The sequence below is a fragment of the Pagrus major genome, chromosome 15 (assembly GCF_040436345.1).
Source record: "Pagrus major chromosome 15, Pma_NU_1.0".
Lineage (NCBI taxonomy): Eukaryota > Metazoa > Chordata > Actinopteri > Spariformes > Sparidae > Pagrus > Pagrus major.
Window position 1 is genome coordinate 17,315,805 of NC_133229.1, and position 17,253 is coordinate 17,333,057.

The 17,253-nt window shown below is 42.0% G+C and overlaps 1 protein-coding gene across 2 annotated transcripts in view; it reads left to right on the forward strand.

Moving 5' to 3' along the window:
- Nucleotides 1-17,253, forward strand: part of thada (THADA armadillo repeat containing) — a 94,437-nt gene that overhangs the window by 51,656 nt on the left and 25,528 nt on the right. For both annotated transcript variants that reach the window (XM_073482599.1, XM_073482600.1), the window contains exons 30-31: nucleotides 6,700-6,803; nucleotides 9,441-9,523. In XM_073482599.1, the coding sequence (XP_073338700.1) occupies nucleotides 6,700-6,803; nucleotides 9,441-9,523 (187 nt within the window). The remainder of the gene's footprint in view (nucleotides 1-6,699; nucleotides 6,804-9,440; nucleotides 9,524-17,253) is intronic.

Here is a 17,253-nt window from a genome sequence, read left to right on the forward strand (position 1 = left end):
CAGCATTACTTGAGGGCTTGCCACTCTGTGTATACCATTCTTATCTACGGTCTAAACTGAGCTCCACATTGCATATGAGCTTTACTGGGGCTCATTTCTGTTTTCTCATTGCGTTCAGTCATATAGTCACCATTCACCGTCATCCTGGTGGTGGTGTGAATCTGATTTATAATGTGGATTTAAAAATACTCGAACACTTTTAATCCGTAGTGGCACCTAATTGCACTGACCACTTGCAGTTTCTCTACAATTTCCAGAGAGAATCTTGAATGGAAGAGGCTGACCTTAACAAATTTTTGTCAAATCTTAACTCTACGTCCTCTTTCTAGCTTTTAACAGGGCTTTCATCTGCATTTTTCAGTATTCATTATAGAGTTTTCCTAAAAAGTTCATTGTTTAGGTTGCATGATGACAACTGAGCTAACTCTGTCCTCTGATGACACTAAGTTAAAAGAGTTCAAATTGATCTTACTCAATTACTGTTTCAGAGGTCAACAATTCATTTTTCACGCTCAACTTTAAGAAACACATTATCTGTGGCATCAGCTGGTCTGGAGTCTCTTGTAGTAACCCTCACGTGGGATAATATCTTTTACTCTCAAGAATGAAAATATTTTATATCAAATGATATATTAGAAAAATTAAGTAAGTAAGAATAACTGTGGACTGCATACTGTACACTCTATACTCTGAGACATTTTGCTCAGATTATATTTCATTGTGGTCAGAAGAAAGGCCTTAGATGTCTCTTATTCCAAACTGACATAAAGAGTTTGAGAACTGTTTAGACTGACGCAGTTTGTCATTTGTTAAATACGAGAAAAATTGAGTACAAAGGCTCTGTCAGTACGTACATTCAGTTCAGATTTTGAGATGAAGAAACTTGGAGTGAACTGACCCCTGGAGTTAAGCGGTGTTGTTGAAGTGACTCATATTTTACTGCGGACACTAGCAGGAGTGATGACAAAGTGCTACTGAATGTCACCCTTCCCCACACACAGTTCATGTTGCCAGTACAAAAATATATTCAAGTCTTTGGACATAATGGTAAAAACAAACGGCTCTCTTAAGGTCAGTCGAGATACACTTGTAACTTTTGACAAAGATGTAGTAACACAGTTCTTGCATGCAGACACGCCAGTAAAATACTTTGCCGTCACACCCAAATGCACGTATGCATATGTGAAGGAGTATGACTCGGTGTCTAGAGTGCATATGTAAGCTTTGTTTGTGCAAGAATAAGGCTATATAGAGCAAGAGAGTGTGTTTATGTCTTTTTTATATTTAGCCCGTCTTTATTGGGATCTCTTTTTGTCTAATTGGGCGCGTCCACACTTCGCCTAACCTCTATCTGGTTTTATGTGAATGCCGATTTATATGTTTCTTTGTGCATGTGTTTTACTGGACTGAGCCATGAATTGGTGTGCAATTATTTGCACTTGCACTTGCTCTGTTTGTGTTTGCGTGCGTGTGCGTGCGTGCGTGCATGCGTGCTCGCTGCAGCGTGTGGTCAGTCTGTGGTTGCGGCAGTGGGAGGGACAGCAGGGCAGGCTGATAACAGAGTCTGAAGGGACCTCACATCCACCACCACTATTTTTACCAGGCCCAAAAGAGGAGTAAGTCTTGTTGCAACACACTCACACAGACAGAGAGACACACATACACACAAGCAGTTAAACGTCTCACCAGAAAACAAGGCGTTTTGATATTTTTCATATTTAGCACTGCCACACCACGTTTTTTTTTTTTTTTTGCTCCTTGAAGTCGCAACCCAAAGCTCCAGAGGGGGGTTGATTGTGCTACTATGGTCATAAATTATAGAGGATAATAGGGAATTAAACCGGCTCTAATAAATATCTTTCTATTAATTAAATTAATATATTAAATGTGAAACGTCTTGCTTGTATTGACAAACCCACAGAGAATTTTTTAGGTCTTTCAGCTTATTGTTTTGGTTTGAAGGCCCACAGCTTCACTCTGCTTTTATCAACCCTGTTTCCAGCAGCAGCAGAGCCACTGTGCACTACCTGCCCATCACCAAATGACAAAGTTAGCGATTAGCTTGTGAATTATTTAAAACTAGATAAATAGTAATGCTGCTTTCGAGTTAAAATGGATGACAAATTGATTGGAGAGCATGAGTCTCCATAAAGATGTGTAAATATTAATCAATGATTGCTTCACCTTGTGAGGCAACTGGATTTGGTGTGCTCTAGTGAATCTTTCGTGCCAGGCTTCGATCTATGAGCTTGTGGCCCAACATAGAGTGGTTGAACCAATCAGCATCCTTTGAGGAACTACTGGCACTTATAGGAGTGATTTAAGTAGGTGTGACGACTAGTGAGAGAAGCTACTGTTCATTTGTAAACAGCACTGGCGGTTCCTTAAGAGGTCGGCGTAGCTGCTATAGCATCAGTTATATCAGAACTGGAGAGTATATGTTATTGTAAGACAAGCAAAGAATGGCACAGCTTTTCTCGACGGAAAAGATGATTTCGCTCTTTTCTGGACTGACTTCTGTAACAGCTTGATTTACCAACTGGATCCGCTGGCAACAAATTCCCACCGTTGATCGGATTGGTTGAAGTAAGCCCATGATAGCTGTCGATAGACATAGATATGGTTGTGCAATCATGTGACAAGTATTTTTTTTAAACTTCCGCCCTTTTCTGCGCCTTTTAAAGATGGTTCTGTGTAACAACCTGGCATGTCAGGTTAGAAAATTTCTCAAGCATTTTAAAACTGTATCTTTGAGTACAATGGCTGTGAAAAACTCTTTAAGAAGTATGAAGTAACCTACCTGAAATATTCTTAACAATAAGTAGTAATGGCAGGGTCGTCGACTCTTACATAAATCTGTTTTTAGTAAACATGGATGTAAATAATTTAGGTCCCAAACTTTGCGAATGGCTCATGAGAGGAAATACATTCTTTGTTAGGCCTCAAGGATGCACACAGTGTGCTCTGGTGAGTAGCACTGAATGTAAACAGAAACTCCCCCGCTTCACCAGTAAATGCTGCAAACCTTCTTAAGTTAAATTCACCTGTAGATATTGTGAGCATGTAGTAGACTTTAATGAGAGAATGGAAAGATGTGATGAACAAAGCATGGCCTGCACCAGGTCTCTGTGCTGCTGTCCTGTCATCTCCCATTCATTTGAGCTCAATCCAATCCCAGCATCTCCTCCCACATGGGGTGTAGTTCTGTACTCTGTCTTTGAGAGGAGGAACAGGGAGGCAGCATTTTCTATAAATATTCCGGTTTTCTCCATGCCGGGCTGGATTGAGCCGGTTGAGCCTCCCATGCAGGGACTTCCCAGCCCCGGTGGATGAGGTGTAGCTGTGGAGGGGAGGACGAATGAAGACATAGGGCACCGACACTGGAACCAGTGCTGGCAACCTTCTAATAAGCCACCCTGTGCTTCTGAATGAGTCAACTAATTTACATAAGTGGATGTAATGGCACTGAACACAAGGCAATCAACACAACGCATGCCAACAACCACTAAGTATCTACTTTGCGTCGCAGGTTTCAACAGCCTGTGAGCAAAAACAACTAAGTTAGACAATTCTGAGGAGAAGCCAGAAACTTCCACGTCACCTCAAACACGATTGTAGTTGAGTTTAAATGCTAGGTCAGATGATTGACCACCAAGTCAAAATTACTTCATATTAGGACGCCATCCAAGGCTGCAAGATTTTTGGTTTCTTCCCAATTTTTCCTGAAGTTAACCCTTCTCACTTTCCTCACTTTACTCACCGTGATTCCTTTGATTGCATATGATCTTGGTTGTGTTTGCATGATGACATTACCCTTCCCTCAAAATGTCATCTTTGGTTGTACTTCAGCCAGTTAAAGAGGCCAGAATGTGGCTGATTCTGCTGCTTTGAGTTTCGCAAGACTTGTTGCCAGTCCAACAAAATTTCTCCACACTCAGAATTGAAACAGATGTGATGTCACCGGTCCAATGTAAGTAATCAAGACTATTCTAGTCTGGTAGGACTGCACTGAATGAACAGGGTGATGGGTCGCTGCTAGAATCATTGACTACTCCCTTGTCAAACACAAGATGCACCAAGATATCATTGGGTCAACTGGTCAAACGTGTACATTTGCAGATTAAGGTTCTAGACAGGTGAGCCGTGACCTGGGAATGTACCAAAACCGGTTGGAGCCAACACTGAAACTGGAGACATATTCTTGGATTTTTCCGTCACATGAGATTTAAGAAAGTCAATAAGAAGCTTAGCGAATATTTGCAGAGAGCAGTTCAAGTGTGACTGATCCTCTAGAACCAGTTCTTTGACAGTGAAATCACTTGGAAAGTTTCAATATTTGGTCCGGCAGTCGGTTCCAGCACTGGCTCTATTTAGGTGGAAAAGCCCTCAGAGAGTGAGAGCTAGAGGGACCCAGGGGTGTGGAAGCTGTTTGTACGAGCCAGTGGGTGTTGCCTGGGCGTGGAGACTGCAGGAGAAGAGAAGGGGCAGGCCAGAACTCAGTGGCCAGGTTTGGTGCAACGTGGTCGGCCTGGTTTTTCCCCACGTTTCCTTCCCTGCATAGCGTAATGAATGGCTTCCTACTGGTCTGTGGCCATGGCCCCGGCTTAAAGAGTATACTTACCAAGGCCCAGAATACACACCCCAGCCAGCCAGCCAGCCAGCCAGCCAGCCAGCCAGCCTTCCAGCCAGCCTGTGTCCTGGCCTCTGAACACTCCCAACCACCAGTCCACCTGCTACAAACTGGCTCAGTCACACTCTGTCACATCAGCCACAGTGAAAGGAATGATTTGATGTTCAGTGGGAAACTTTTTGAGAATTCTTAAACGTTTTCTGTCGCCATTACTTACAGCACAGTTACTGCAGGTGTTTAAGTATCAGTTCAAATCACATGTTTCCACCACAGGGGTCAGAGGTCAAGTGACAGGAAGGGATGGTTATCTAGAGGGGTAGCATGTTTATTGTATGGTTAAAGGATACTTCCCAGTGCCCATCAGTTGTTGAGATTGCTGTGTAGTATTAACATGTCTCTGGCTGTTCGACTCAACATGTTTTGTTTTTGTATCAATTTTGGTGAGACTCTGTCAAGACTGGCCAAGACTGAAACCAGAGATTGACCATGCAAAAAAACTTAGAAATCACTTTTAAGAAAACATTTACTCACATAGGTACAAACCGGATTTCAGTTAGATTTCCACCTCCTGCCTTCACTCTGCATTAGTCACTACACAAGATTTTTAATAGTGTTTAATAGTGTTAAAAGTGGCAATATGACCTTAAGATAATGATGCAATATTCTTAGGCTATGTCACAGTACACTAAATTTATGTTGATATTTTGAAATCCTCTCAAACCACCATTGGTCCTTTCACAAAAACATTAACACAATGAGATTTTTGATTAATAAGCGTCAGTAATGTGGATATAATGACCAAGGGGACAATCACACAGAGACTCGTCGTTACGGGCACAGTCGGCTCAAAAACTTTGAAGCCTTGGAGAAACTTGTTTTGGGCAGAACAACATGGCGCGCCTGTGGAGCGGGGTTGCGTGCCAATCCGGCCATCATATGTAATTAATGGGAAAAGTGGTACAACTCCATGCCTTGTGCTGAAACGTTGAGCATATTTCAACTTCTAAAAACTGCTAGAAGATTGTATTGCACAGGGCAGGACAGGAGAGGAGAGGAGAGGAGCGCCCACCAGGTGCGCCGTATTGTAGGAAAACAATGGTTTTGGTGCCATCACGTTTCGAAAGAGTTGTCTCGCTGTGATTGGCCCCTAAGTGAGTGAAGGCTAGTGTTAGAACAAGTAGAAGATTCTTGTAAATACAGAAAATTACATCACTTTCTGTAATAGAGCCTTTAATTCCAGGAAAAGACAACACTTGTGTCATAACATCAATATAATCATATTCAAAATCTAAGCTGATGTATAATTTTATATCAGGATAACGATATAATATTGATAAATTGCCCTTATAATTATATGATTACAAATTAGGGTTTCTCCAAGGAATTCGTGTCAGATCACAGCCATTTTTGTATAGTTTTCATCAATACGAACTTTAAATTGGCTTTTAGTTGATACAGACTCAGTTGGGTAAAACATGTGTCCGTGTGGTTAAATGAAATTAACTTCAGCCTGGTGTGGGGTTTTTTTTTTCTTACATTAGCACCAGATTGTGACTGACTGGGTTGTTTGTCTCGACGTTTTCAGACTTGTAAAAACTAACAAGGTTTCTCTCTGCCCAGCGTTGTGACATGCTACCAGGTTTAATTACTGTGACGCACACATGCAATGCAATCGATCAATTAATCACTGGCTGAGCTGAATCAGTCACATCCTCACATATTTCTTTATTAATGTAGATACTAAATGTTACTAAACTGTTTAAAATGTTGCCTCACTCCTGAAATACATGGCCACGTAGTCCTTCTACTCATAATATAAGATAAGATAATCCTTTATAAGTCTAAGTCTAAGGCTTTGGCCCAGCTGAACCATGGCCCTTTTTGCTGTGATGGCTTTTAACATGCCCCTGATTTATGTCTCATGGTTTTAGTTTTATGCAGTTTCTGAATACAGGACGCAAAACCAAATTTCAGTCGGTGGGACTGACCCCCCCCCTCGTATATAAATGTAAAAGATGACAGTTCTCACATGTGCATCAATTCAACAGTGTGTATTTGTGTGTACGCAGGTGCTGTTTCTGCTGCGCTCCTACCAGACTGACTCACACAGACCCCTGCCAGCAGGAAATGGCATCAGCGACGCCCTCCGTCAGCGCATGTGGCTCGCCTCTCGGTAATCCTAGACGCACACACACATGCATGCACGCACAGATAAGCATCCCTCCCGCTCTTCCAACTGATTCTGCAGAAGAATAGCGCCTTGTCCCAGCGTTCATCCCCTCCCTGGCCGTGTCCGCTTCATGTCCTGCCCAGGCTTCCATTTCAAAGAGACCGCCTGCTGTCCTATCCGCAGCCCTCCTCCCCCCCTTCCCCCTCTCCCCCTTCTACCTCTGGCCCTCTCACCCAAGATCGAGGCCTCAAGATGGGGCACAGATTACCCAGTGGGCCCCCTCCTGCCTGGCTGAGGTCAGGCCTGGGTCTCCAGTCTCTCCCCGTGCCGCAGCCTACAGCAGATAACACAGGGTCGCTGGGTTAGCAACACTAGCCCTGCTAGCTCCGCTTGGTTACACTGATGAGCCTTTATTAAGATGACGAGGTGAATTCTTGCTCAGCAGAGCGTGCCCTTAGTCTGTCCGTTTGATCATGCAGCACCACGGAGCCCAGTGCCCAGATCTAAGGACAACACAGGTCAGAGGATCTCTGTTTTTGGAAAAAGAAAACCTCCTCTCTCTTCCAGAACACCACTAATTTGAAGCGGCCACCTTCCAGAGAGGATGGAATGCATTGTTCGTCTGCTCTGAGTCAGTGTTTGGTTTTGGCCTCACACCATCTCTGTGCTGTGTCATTTTGGACTTTTTCTACCTCCAGGAGGGTGTCAATGGCGTAACGATGACTGCAGACACTCGTGTGGATCGCTGCAGTTGACTTTGGCTTTGTGGTGGCACATCAGAACCTCTCCAGTGTATCGTTTGGATTGTGATCTAATGATTCAACTCCTTATAGCCTATTTTATTATGTTACCTCCCATTCAAACACACATAAACACAGTCAACCCACTTCACAGGACTCGTCCCTGCCCAAATCTGTTCTCACTTAAGCCACACACACACACTCCCCCAGCCCTCTTCTCATGCTCCATCACGTGTGTTGTGTCGTGTCGTGTTGTGTATGTGTGTGTACATTAAGTGTGTTGCGGATTTTGTGTGGGGGCGTGTGTCTTATTAATATCTGAGTGATGAAAACATGACGTCAAGCTCACACACTGTCCCTCTTGTTTTCACACACACACTTGTGGGCTTTCGCAGCGCTGTGGTCATACCCTCGACTGAACGCACACATAAACTGAACACACTCGCACACTTCACTTTGCCCACACATGCTGCTCTCACTTACACACAAGGCCATAGGCAGATATAACACATTAATGTCAGCCTCCACTAATAATAACAACAATAATTCTACTTGATGACCATTGTGAAACACTCATAGGATACACGGTAAATCAATTAATGTGTCTACTAATAGGGAGGAAATAATTACAACTGGCTCCTCTGTTCAAGCCTCTGCTTGTTTATGTGTGTGTATTAATCAAATCTATGTTTGAACAGCTGCAGGCGTCTCATGTGATGGTCTCACACATTAAGGATTTAGGCTTTTAGGATTCACCACCAATAAAAACACACACAAACAAACAGACATCAATGTCCCATTCTGCAGTTGTTGACACAGAAATACACTGACTTTTTGTTTGGAGAGTCGACATTTAATGACTGTATGTGTGATCACGTCCACATGCACGAACAGGATTAATGCTTGAAAAAATAAATGTATTATTTTATATTCTTTATTAATCATCTGATCTTTAATTGACCAGGAACGCCTCTTCCTGTCCAAGATCCTGTCTGTAACAATGGATTATAGACAATTAAAATAAGAGCTATAAAATAAGTGAGTGCATCATTGTCATGGCTAACTGTATTTAACTACCTCATGTCTAGTTCACATTTGAGGAAACGCCTAGCAGTATCATAATTATTGTAAACAAAAAACATGGCTAATGTTAGCACTCACTGCTCTCATGCTAGCATGTTCGCATCGTGAAATTGTGGCTGCACTTTTAGCGACTAGCTCGCTAATATCTTTAGCAATATATCCACTGAGCCTTATTGAAAACTCCCATCAAATGCAATAAGTGTAGGGACAGAGTGTGCGAGGGTAAGCAGGTCTGTAGGTAGACGGACAGGTAGCCTGCCCAATCTATTCACAGGCACCAATGTTTTCCCGTGTTAGTCATTTGATTGTTTAATGCTGTCGTGATGTTAAAAGATTTTCTTCAAATATTATGAAAATGCTTCTGAATTAACTTACCAACCCTAACTGGCAAGTAACTTGAGTATTGAAACTCATGTACTTGGCAGTTATTTGTGGTATTTTGTGTATTTTATATGTTACGCTTGAATTGTAAACCTTTGACATATTTTGTTTTTGGTTTATCTTTTAAGTGTATGGTATTTTATGTTTTATGTCATGGGTTTATCAGTATGCTCAACTCAAGTTAACCCAGCCCAAGAAAAAACTAAATAAAAACTAACAAAACGTATATTCCCATTACACAGACAGGAAGCATTTATTGCAGCCTTTGCCTGTTTAAAACCAGAACAGACCGGGACAGGGAAATTACATTAGCCCTAAAAATCACAGTTGGTTGCACCAAATCACAAGAATTTTTCCAAGCAATAGATTCTTTGAGTTACAAATGTCCAATGACTCAATTCAAAAACATTTGTATTTATTTTTGCTCTCTTTTCAGACAGAATGGCTGCGTGGTGACCAGAGGAGCCTTTCTGGATGTGTTGGTGAGCCTGTGTGGGCCCAAGATCAGTCTTCTGGATGGTGAGTTACTGTGAGGTCACTCAGTTTGACTCAAGTTTTAATGAGTGATTGTTCAAAATACACAGAGCAGGCCACAAATACAACTCTATTTCACTTTCTCAAATATCATGGAGAATTCCTGCACCCATTAGGTGATGTGTACTTGTATCACATGGTTACCAGATGAGCTTGCGTAACTATGCTGTATATGGGCCAGACAGATGGCTTAAGATAATTTTTTTGACCATTTAAGATGATACCAGATGGATGGATACCAGCCACCTAAATACGCCTGATTGTTTTAATCAAGATCTATGCATTATTTCCTGAGAAATTAACGAAAATGGCAAAAACAAAAGCCCCATCTGGCACCGTTAAAGAAAGTGAGAAAAAATCCTGGATCCATCCCTTTATCCGGATCTGCACCAAAAGTTAATGAGGTCTGTTTTGGGCCGAGACCAATCCTCCATCCAAGTTTCAGGGCAATCTGTTACAGTTTTTGTGTAATCCTGCTGACAAAGCAACCGACCAACAAACGGACACGGGTGAAAACACAGCCTCCTTGGCGAAGGCAATCACACATGATCTAACATCAAATCATGTGATTGGTCTGTTTTGCTTTCACACCACAGACAAACCACAACAGAATTCACCCGGAAGCAGACCTCGAGCCGCCTTTTTAGGCGGTTTCAGTCAAAATCAGGTGCAGACTAAACAACCGACATACACTTTTTGCACGAGCCCAAACAAACTGAACCAACAGCCAAACACACCAGAGTTAATTTAAACCACACCGAACAGGAACGTGTCAAAACACCCAAAGAGATGTGATATTTCTGTTTTCCGTCTGTTTTTTTCTGCCATCACATTAAAAGGGGCCACAACAACAGGTACTGTTAAATCACCATAACGTTCATATGCTCAATAACTTCCAGATACTTCTATTTTGGCTAAAAACACTGCCACTGTCCCACGATGCTCTTCAGCTTGTGAGTATTTATGTTGGTTGTCACATTTTAAAGTGCTCGTCTACTGCTCGTAGCTCACTATTTGGCTAGCCTGACAATCCTACTGTACCTCTGGCTGAGATGATTGCCTTAATCCTTATTGTAGTTTACCGACTACATTCTACAAAAAGGTACTTTTACATGTAAACAATAAACAGCACAGTCAATGTTGGCAGCGAACACTTACTTTTATGTGAATAAAAGGTTTATACTCAACAGATGAGAATGGAAATGAAATATTACAAACACTGAATATTAATTTCATCCCCTAACTCTGGATTGATGATTCTTACAGTTCATGATGCGCTGCATTTTTAAAAATATATCTTAAAGTGTTGTTATACACTTAAAGTAGCAATATGTAAGAAGTGACCACCATTGAATTCATACTCCAAACAAATAGGGTATATCACTAGAGTAACTACTAGCTGTTGTTAGCAAGTTAGCTCAGTTTTCCTTGGAGCTAGTGGTTCGGACTGAGAGCTCAGGAAGAGTTAGCAGCTACACCGTTAGCATTGTAGCTTTGGACCACAACAAGATGGGGCTAGCTGGTTAGCATGCTAACTTCAGTATATATCTCTGCAGCTCAATAGAGAGACGTCATAAAGTTAAAACTGTTCTTTCTTTACATTTTTGTTGATAATTTTAGTTAATTTTGAATGTTTTCAACTAAAACTCTTGCGTAATGGGACTTTAGATTTAGTAGAATTAAAAAAGGAATCCAGTGGATAGGAACTGATGCCTCTTAGGATAATAATTTACCATACAATAGCATTAATATTACTCTTCAATTATATAATTATATTGATATAAATACTAAATATAATAAGAACTTGATTTTGGGAAATTGTGATGAGCATTTTTCACATTTTATTGACTAAACGATTAATTGCGTAAAGATCAGGCAGAATAATTGATAATGAAAAAGTTGCAGCCCTAATATTGAAGTCTCATTTTGAGTGGAAAGTACTAGAATGCTTTTGTTCTTGAACGTGGCTTTAAAGACGTTTGTTCTCGTTCTCGGTTGTGATTTAGCTGGTCTTTTGCTGATGACAGCCAGTTGCTGGGGAGTTTATCTGCTCGGTAAACAGCAACTGCGTTCCCTCCATTTGCTGTGAACTTGTACTATCTACGTCCGAACAGACGACCCCGCAACGTTTGCTGGCGAGGCTGTCCTCTGCGCTCTCCATTTAGACTGATTGTTGACAGAAGACAGCTTCATGTCTCGGGTAGTTCAGAGAAGCCCCCTGGTGCGTGTGGTGCGTGTGTGTGTATCTGTGTACGTGGTGTGGTGGTTGTGTGCACATGTGCGCAGGCCGGCGGGGGTCTCCACGGTGGAGGAATGTGAAACCGATGGCGAGCGATCTCTGACAGATGGTGGGATTGTGCCTATAACCCAGTTTATGTTGGAGTGCTGTACAGAGAGGGAAAAAAAAGGGAGAGGCGGGGGAGGCACTTATGTTTTCGGTCGGCCATGTGCTGAACACATGTTGGTCTTGACAGTGGAAATAGAGAGGATTTCTCAAAACAAGCCTGTAGATGGAGGGAGCCGGCCTGGCCCGACTTGGCTCTGCTCCTTACATAACTAAATAAGCTCCCTCTAGCTCACACACCTCTAATGCCTCTCTATTATTATCATAAGTCTGTCTTTGGCTTCATTTCTCACCCTCTCTCTGCTGGTGTGTGAGTCCTCCGCTGGTCTGTCTTTCTACTTCTTATTTCCAATCCCTCGCCCTTTTCCTCTTGTGTAATTGCTCTTTTCAGATGTTGAGTGAGGGAGCCGCAGGTTGGGCAAGTTCATATGAAAGCAGGAGGCTCTTAATAAGAGTGCCTGGCACCAGGGTAAAGGAGGTGAACAATTGGCTTTTTCAATATTACTTCTCTTTTTTTCCCTTTTAACTGGCACCCCGCATTAAGTAGGAACTTTGCATTTACCAGCCAGTTCCTCTCGGCTCTGAACACAAGTCTTTGTGCGTGTGTGTGTGTGTGTGTGTGTGTGTGTGTGTGTGTGTGTGTGTTCACACACATTTCTGTGCCCCAGCCCTTTGATCCATGCGGACTCATAAAAAAGCCCCCACTGTCCATTGCTTCATCTTTACCTCCGCCAGTCTTCTGTTTCTTTGCTTTCCTGCCACGCCAGTAAAAAGAACTGAAAGGTTCTGTGTGTGGAAAGTAGAGGAAAGTAGGAAGAAGGGGACACAAATAGAGAGGGAAGAATCTGCTGGAATTTAATGTGTTTCCATTAGTGTGATAACAGATGCTGATGTTAAACTATGATGTTAAATGAGTCACTACTCCTGTGAATTTGATAAAGCATTAGTTAGTAAAGAAACACAGCAAGCCCCAGCAAAGGTGGGAAGGAAGAAGACTATAAGCTTGCAAACTCAGAGGTAAACAAAGCAGTATTTGAAATATTTTATGAAGTCTAATGAGGAGAGGGATTTCAATACGATTGTTTGGGTTCCAGGATATCCTCGGTGTGTTTTAGTGAGAAAAACTAGTAGTTGCATTACGAAGAAACATCTTCCTCTCCAGTATGGACAAGAAAACTCAAACAGTGTCCTTAAACGCTCTCAGCCTACTTACAGCATGTGATTGACTAAAGATTATTCAAACTCGTCCTTTAAGTTCAATCTGTTATAGTAGACAGAAAAGCGTGTTACCATAATTAGGCTTCGAGCAACTTTAGCACATGAGATTGATGTTCATGACAACTCGGTTAGCCATGTAGTTCCATATTTGGATACTTGCCCCCATTTAACTTAGTGCTTTTTTCTGTGGGATTATGTACAGACCGCTGCAAGAGAAGAACTGTGTATTCCTCTTCCATCTATGAAATACGACAGTCCAGTTCACACATGACACCCTTTAGAGCCACGACTCCCAACCTGCGGGCTGGGACCGCCAAAAGGTCGCAAGATGCACCCGAGAAGGCAACAATACAAAACATTTGTGCCTCGAAATGTGACTCAGGCAGAAATGTTCACAGACAAGGTGATGTTTTAAAGTTTTATTCACGTTGGTTGACTCCCCTCCTCGCTCTGACTCTCTCCCGGAAGGTAAAGCAACAGCCGACCAAATGAAACACACCTTTACCTTGAATACAATCATAGATTTCTCTGGGTTTGAACATTGTTTGAATATTTGGGATAATGTAATTGCACAACTCATTTAAATATATAACAGAGGTCTCGTCGTTTTTAGACATTTAAATCCAGAAATGTTACATACTGTATCTTAAAAGGATCACAAGCCGAAAAGGTTGGAAACCAGTGAACTAGAGGAGTTGGTTTAAGACATATAAGAGGATAGTACAGTTTTTACAGTGTAGTTTTTATAGATTGTAGTATTGGTGTTGATGCAGTACTGATATTTTGGCTCAATGGAGAGCGGCGCTTCAGTCTACAGTTATCAAAGTAGTCTTATTTGGCAGGAAATTACGCCTTTTGAAGTAGTTAAACTTCCTCAAGAATTTGGAAATCTACCATCGACTGTGGCTGATGGACACACTTGTCATTTTCTAGCTTGCTGTTATTTATAACACTTAGACACTTTTAGGACAATAAGCAGCCCACAAACACACCCGTATATATGTAAGGACGGAGCTTTTAGGGTAATTAGAGGGAGGGACCTCAGCAAATTGTAAAGCTCAATCAGCATGAGAAGGAGGTCAGCGCTCTCACACTGTCAGACGCACACAAACACACACACACACATACACACACGTAGCGTCTGGGGTTTGTTTTTCACAGTTTGGGTAATGACGGTGGAAGCTGATGTGAAATCCAGCTGTGTGCTTGCTGTGAGAGCACGTGCAAGCGTCTAGCCAAAGTTCTAGCTTGACACAGCAAAGCGTCTTTGCTGGCAGCTTTAAGTGGGCTTATGGACACACTCACACACACCTACACCCGAGTAAACATCCAGCACACTCAAGTTTTTGTGTGGTACATCATTACAAACCGAACTCTTCATTTACTCAATACAACACACAAGCACTCTTAAGTATACCGTCATCATCTGCGCTCAAGCATTGCGTAAAATGGTCAAACACCACACATGTTCGTTCACTCTGCGTCTGTCTCCCACTGACACGTCTTTAAAAGCCTGGTGTTAAAATGTTGGTGTTATTGGAGTGGACTTGGCTGTTCAGTCACACTCAAGTTTGGATTACAAAGTGCTGACCCTCCATCCTCCATCCAAACGCAGTTCAGGACCCATCTTGCCATGAACAGTAAGGTCGGACCAGGTTTATTTAAAACAGATGCTGTGGTTTTATTTAGTTTAAATATTTGACCTATGCTGTAAAACGGGCCATCACATGTGTTTCTTTCTCCTGCTCAGACATAAATCCCCACTCAGGTTTGCTCAAATCTCCCTAAAACATATGACCCACAGATGAAGTGAATCTCTAAAGCAATACTTTTATTGACAGCGTTTTCATTTTTCCACATTTTATTTCAATGTTGTTGGGTTATCTTCATAGACTTCCAAAGTGCTTTAGTTCCCCTGCTGTATTTTCATCTACACAGGCACGCTAATGACACCAGGTCATGGCTGATTCTCTCTAGTCTCAGGTTTCCGGACTTAAAACATGACAACTGCACCGTGGAAATCAGAATAACCACTGAGCATAACCAGGTCTGACTTCTTTCCATGTTTTGATTCCAGGAAGGTTTCGGAGTCAACCTGATGAATATTTGTGTTTGTACTCAAGAGAAGTGGTATGACTTGCAATTTCACTGTATCACATGTATCAGTTTCTCTATTTTCTCACTTTGTGGAACTAAAGATGTTTCCTTTACGTTGCCAGACATCCCTCCGTACATGCATGCAACAATGAATGAGAGCTCGGCTGGTATTCAAACTGGCGCATATTGGACAACGTAATATAGCAGCCAACTGGTATATCGGTCGGGTTCTGCTGTCAAACATAAAATATCAAAAAAATGAAAATGCTAACATGCTGAATGTACGATTTTTACCACGTTAACCATGTATGCTTTATAGCATGCTAAAATTGGCTAATTAGCACTAAAGTACAGCTGAGGCTGATGGTAACCTCATTGGTGCCCATCTACTGAGCATCGGTGATATCGATAAAGTACACCAGAAGACAACGCCAACCCAGCCACAGTCTGTTCACCCTGCTGCCGTCTGACAAGAGAGACAGAAGTATCCACTGCCGTACCATCAGACTACAGAGCAGCTTCTTTTCTCAGGCTTTTAGAGTTTCGTCATACAATCTTTTGTTGAGATTGTCATTATTGTCATTATTCCAATGACTGTTTGTTCATAAACCAAAGCAGAGCTGAATTAATTTGTCAATCAATCAATTAGGTGAATAACGGAAAATTCATTTGGATTATTGGTGAAAAGTGAGCTGTTTTTCTTTGTCTAATTTAATAGTATACTGAGTATTTTTTCATTCTGGACTGTTGACAATACAAAAAATGCCATTTTTAAGATGTTGCCTGGTCTTTGGGATTAAATGATTAGTGGATTGAATGAGAAGACAACAGACATATTAATCGATATTGAATGAAAACACATTTATTGCAATTATAGAACACTTAAGTATTGAACTAATTAAAAATTTTGCATCCATAGAGCCACATTAACGTGGCTGAAATTTCAGTAGATCACTCTTTCCCTCTCTTTTTGACTGTGATTGTAGCAGTCTATGAACCTCTGAAACATCATTTAGATCAGTACACATAAACTGCACCGAGACCTGCACTTTATTTATTAACACAGGAGTGTGAACGATCTAAATGCTTTGATCGCATTGTAATCCACTGAGCCAGGCCTCATCCCGGTGCATCCCAAAATATCAAATGGTAATCACAACGTAATGGAGCTTGGCCACGGTCCAGCTGCAGGTTTGCACTCGAGCGGCATAAAGAGACACAAGTGTTGTAGACACAGATTTAAATAAACACAGCTGTGGCTGAACAATGGCTGTTTATGATCAGACATGAAAAATCACATTGAAACAGCCCTCACAGGAACGCCTTTCATTAGCTGAGGGAATGCCTGACTGCCCCCCTCCTCCTCCTCCGCACACTTTATTTCAATAAAGGCCATCATAAAAAACAGCTTTGCATCCTGACTAATGATGTTTTTCCTTTTTCTCTTTCTCACTCTGTATCTCCTCCCCCAATTGCTCTTTTTCTTTCCTTTTTCACATTTTTGTTTTTGTCTTTCTTTCTGCCTTTCTTTTTCTTTCGCTCTTTAATAAGTGCGTTTTGAGTCAGTCGAAGGAAAGTATTTCAGGGCCTCGTCGCTTCTTGATTTGCTTCCCTTTAGTGTTAAGGAGTGTGTAGAATGATTTTTTTTTGTGTACGAGTCAGGTATGAATCAGGATCATAGCATTACAGTGTGACGAGCTAATGTAGCATGCTGTTTCTACAACCCTTTGACACACACACGCACACACGCTCTGTGTTTCTGTGCTCCCCCATGACAGACAGCCGTTTTCTCTTTGACACGCTCACATTCTCCTTCAGTCATCCTCTTCTCTCTGCTCCCTTCATCATTGGTGTCATTACTGTGCCCCTGCCCCCCATTATAACCATTAGGGTATGCTTATTTGGCCCCGGACCCCCCTTTGAGGATCAGGTTCCATAGTAACCTGGCCCCTCTCCACGGTAACCCAGCCCATCTCTGGAGGAATGCGGCATTTCCCGCTCTTTTGTCAGGCCACGTTTTGAGTGGCACTGCGGGGCCAGATTGAGTTGCACTGGG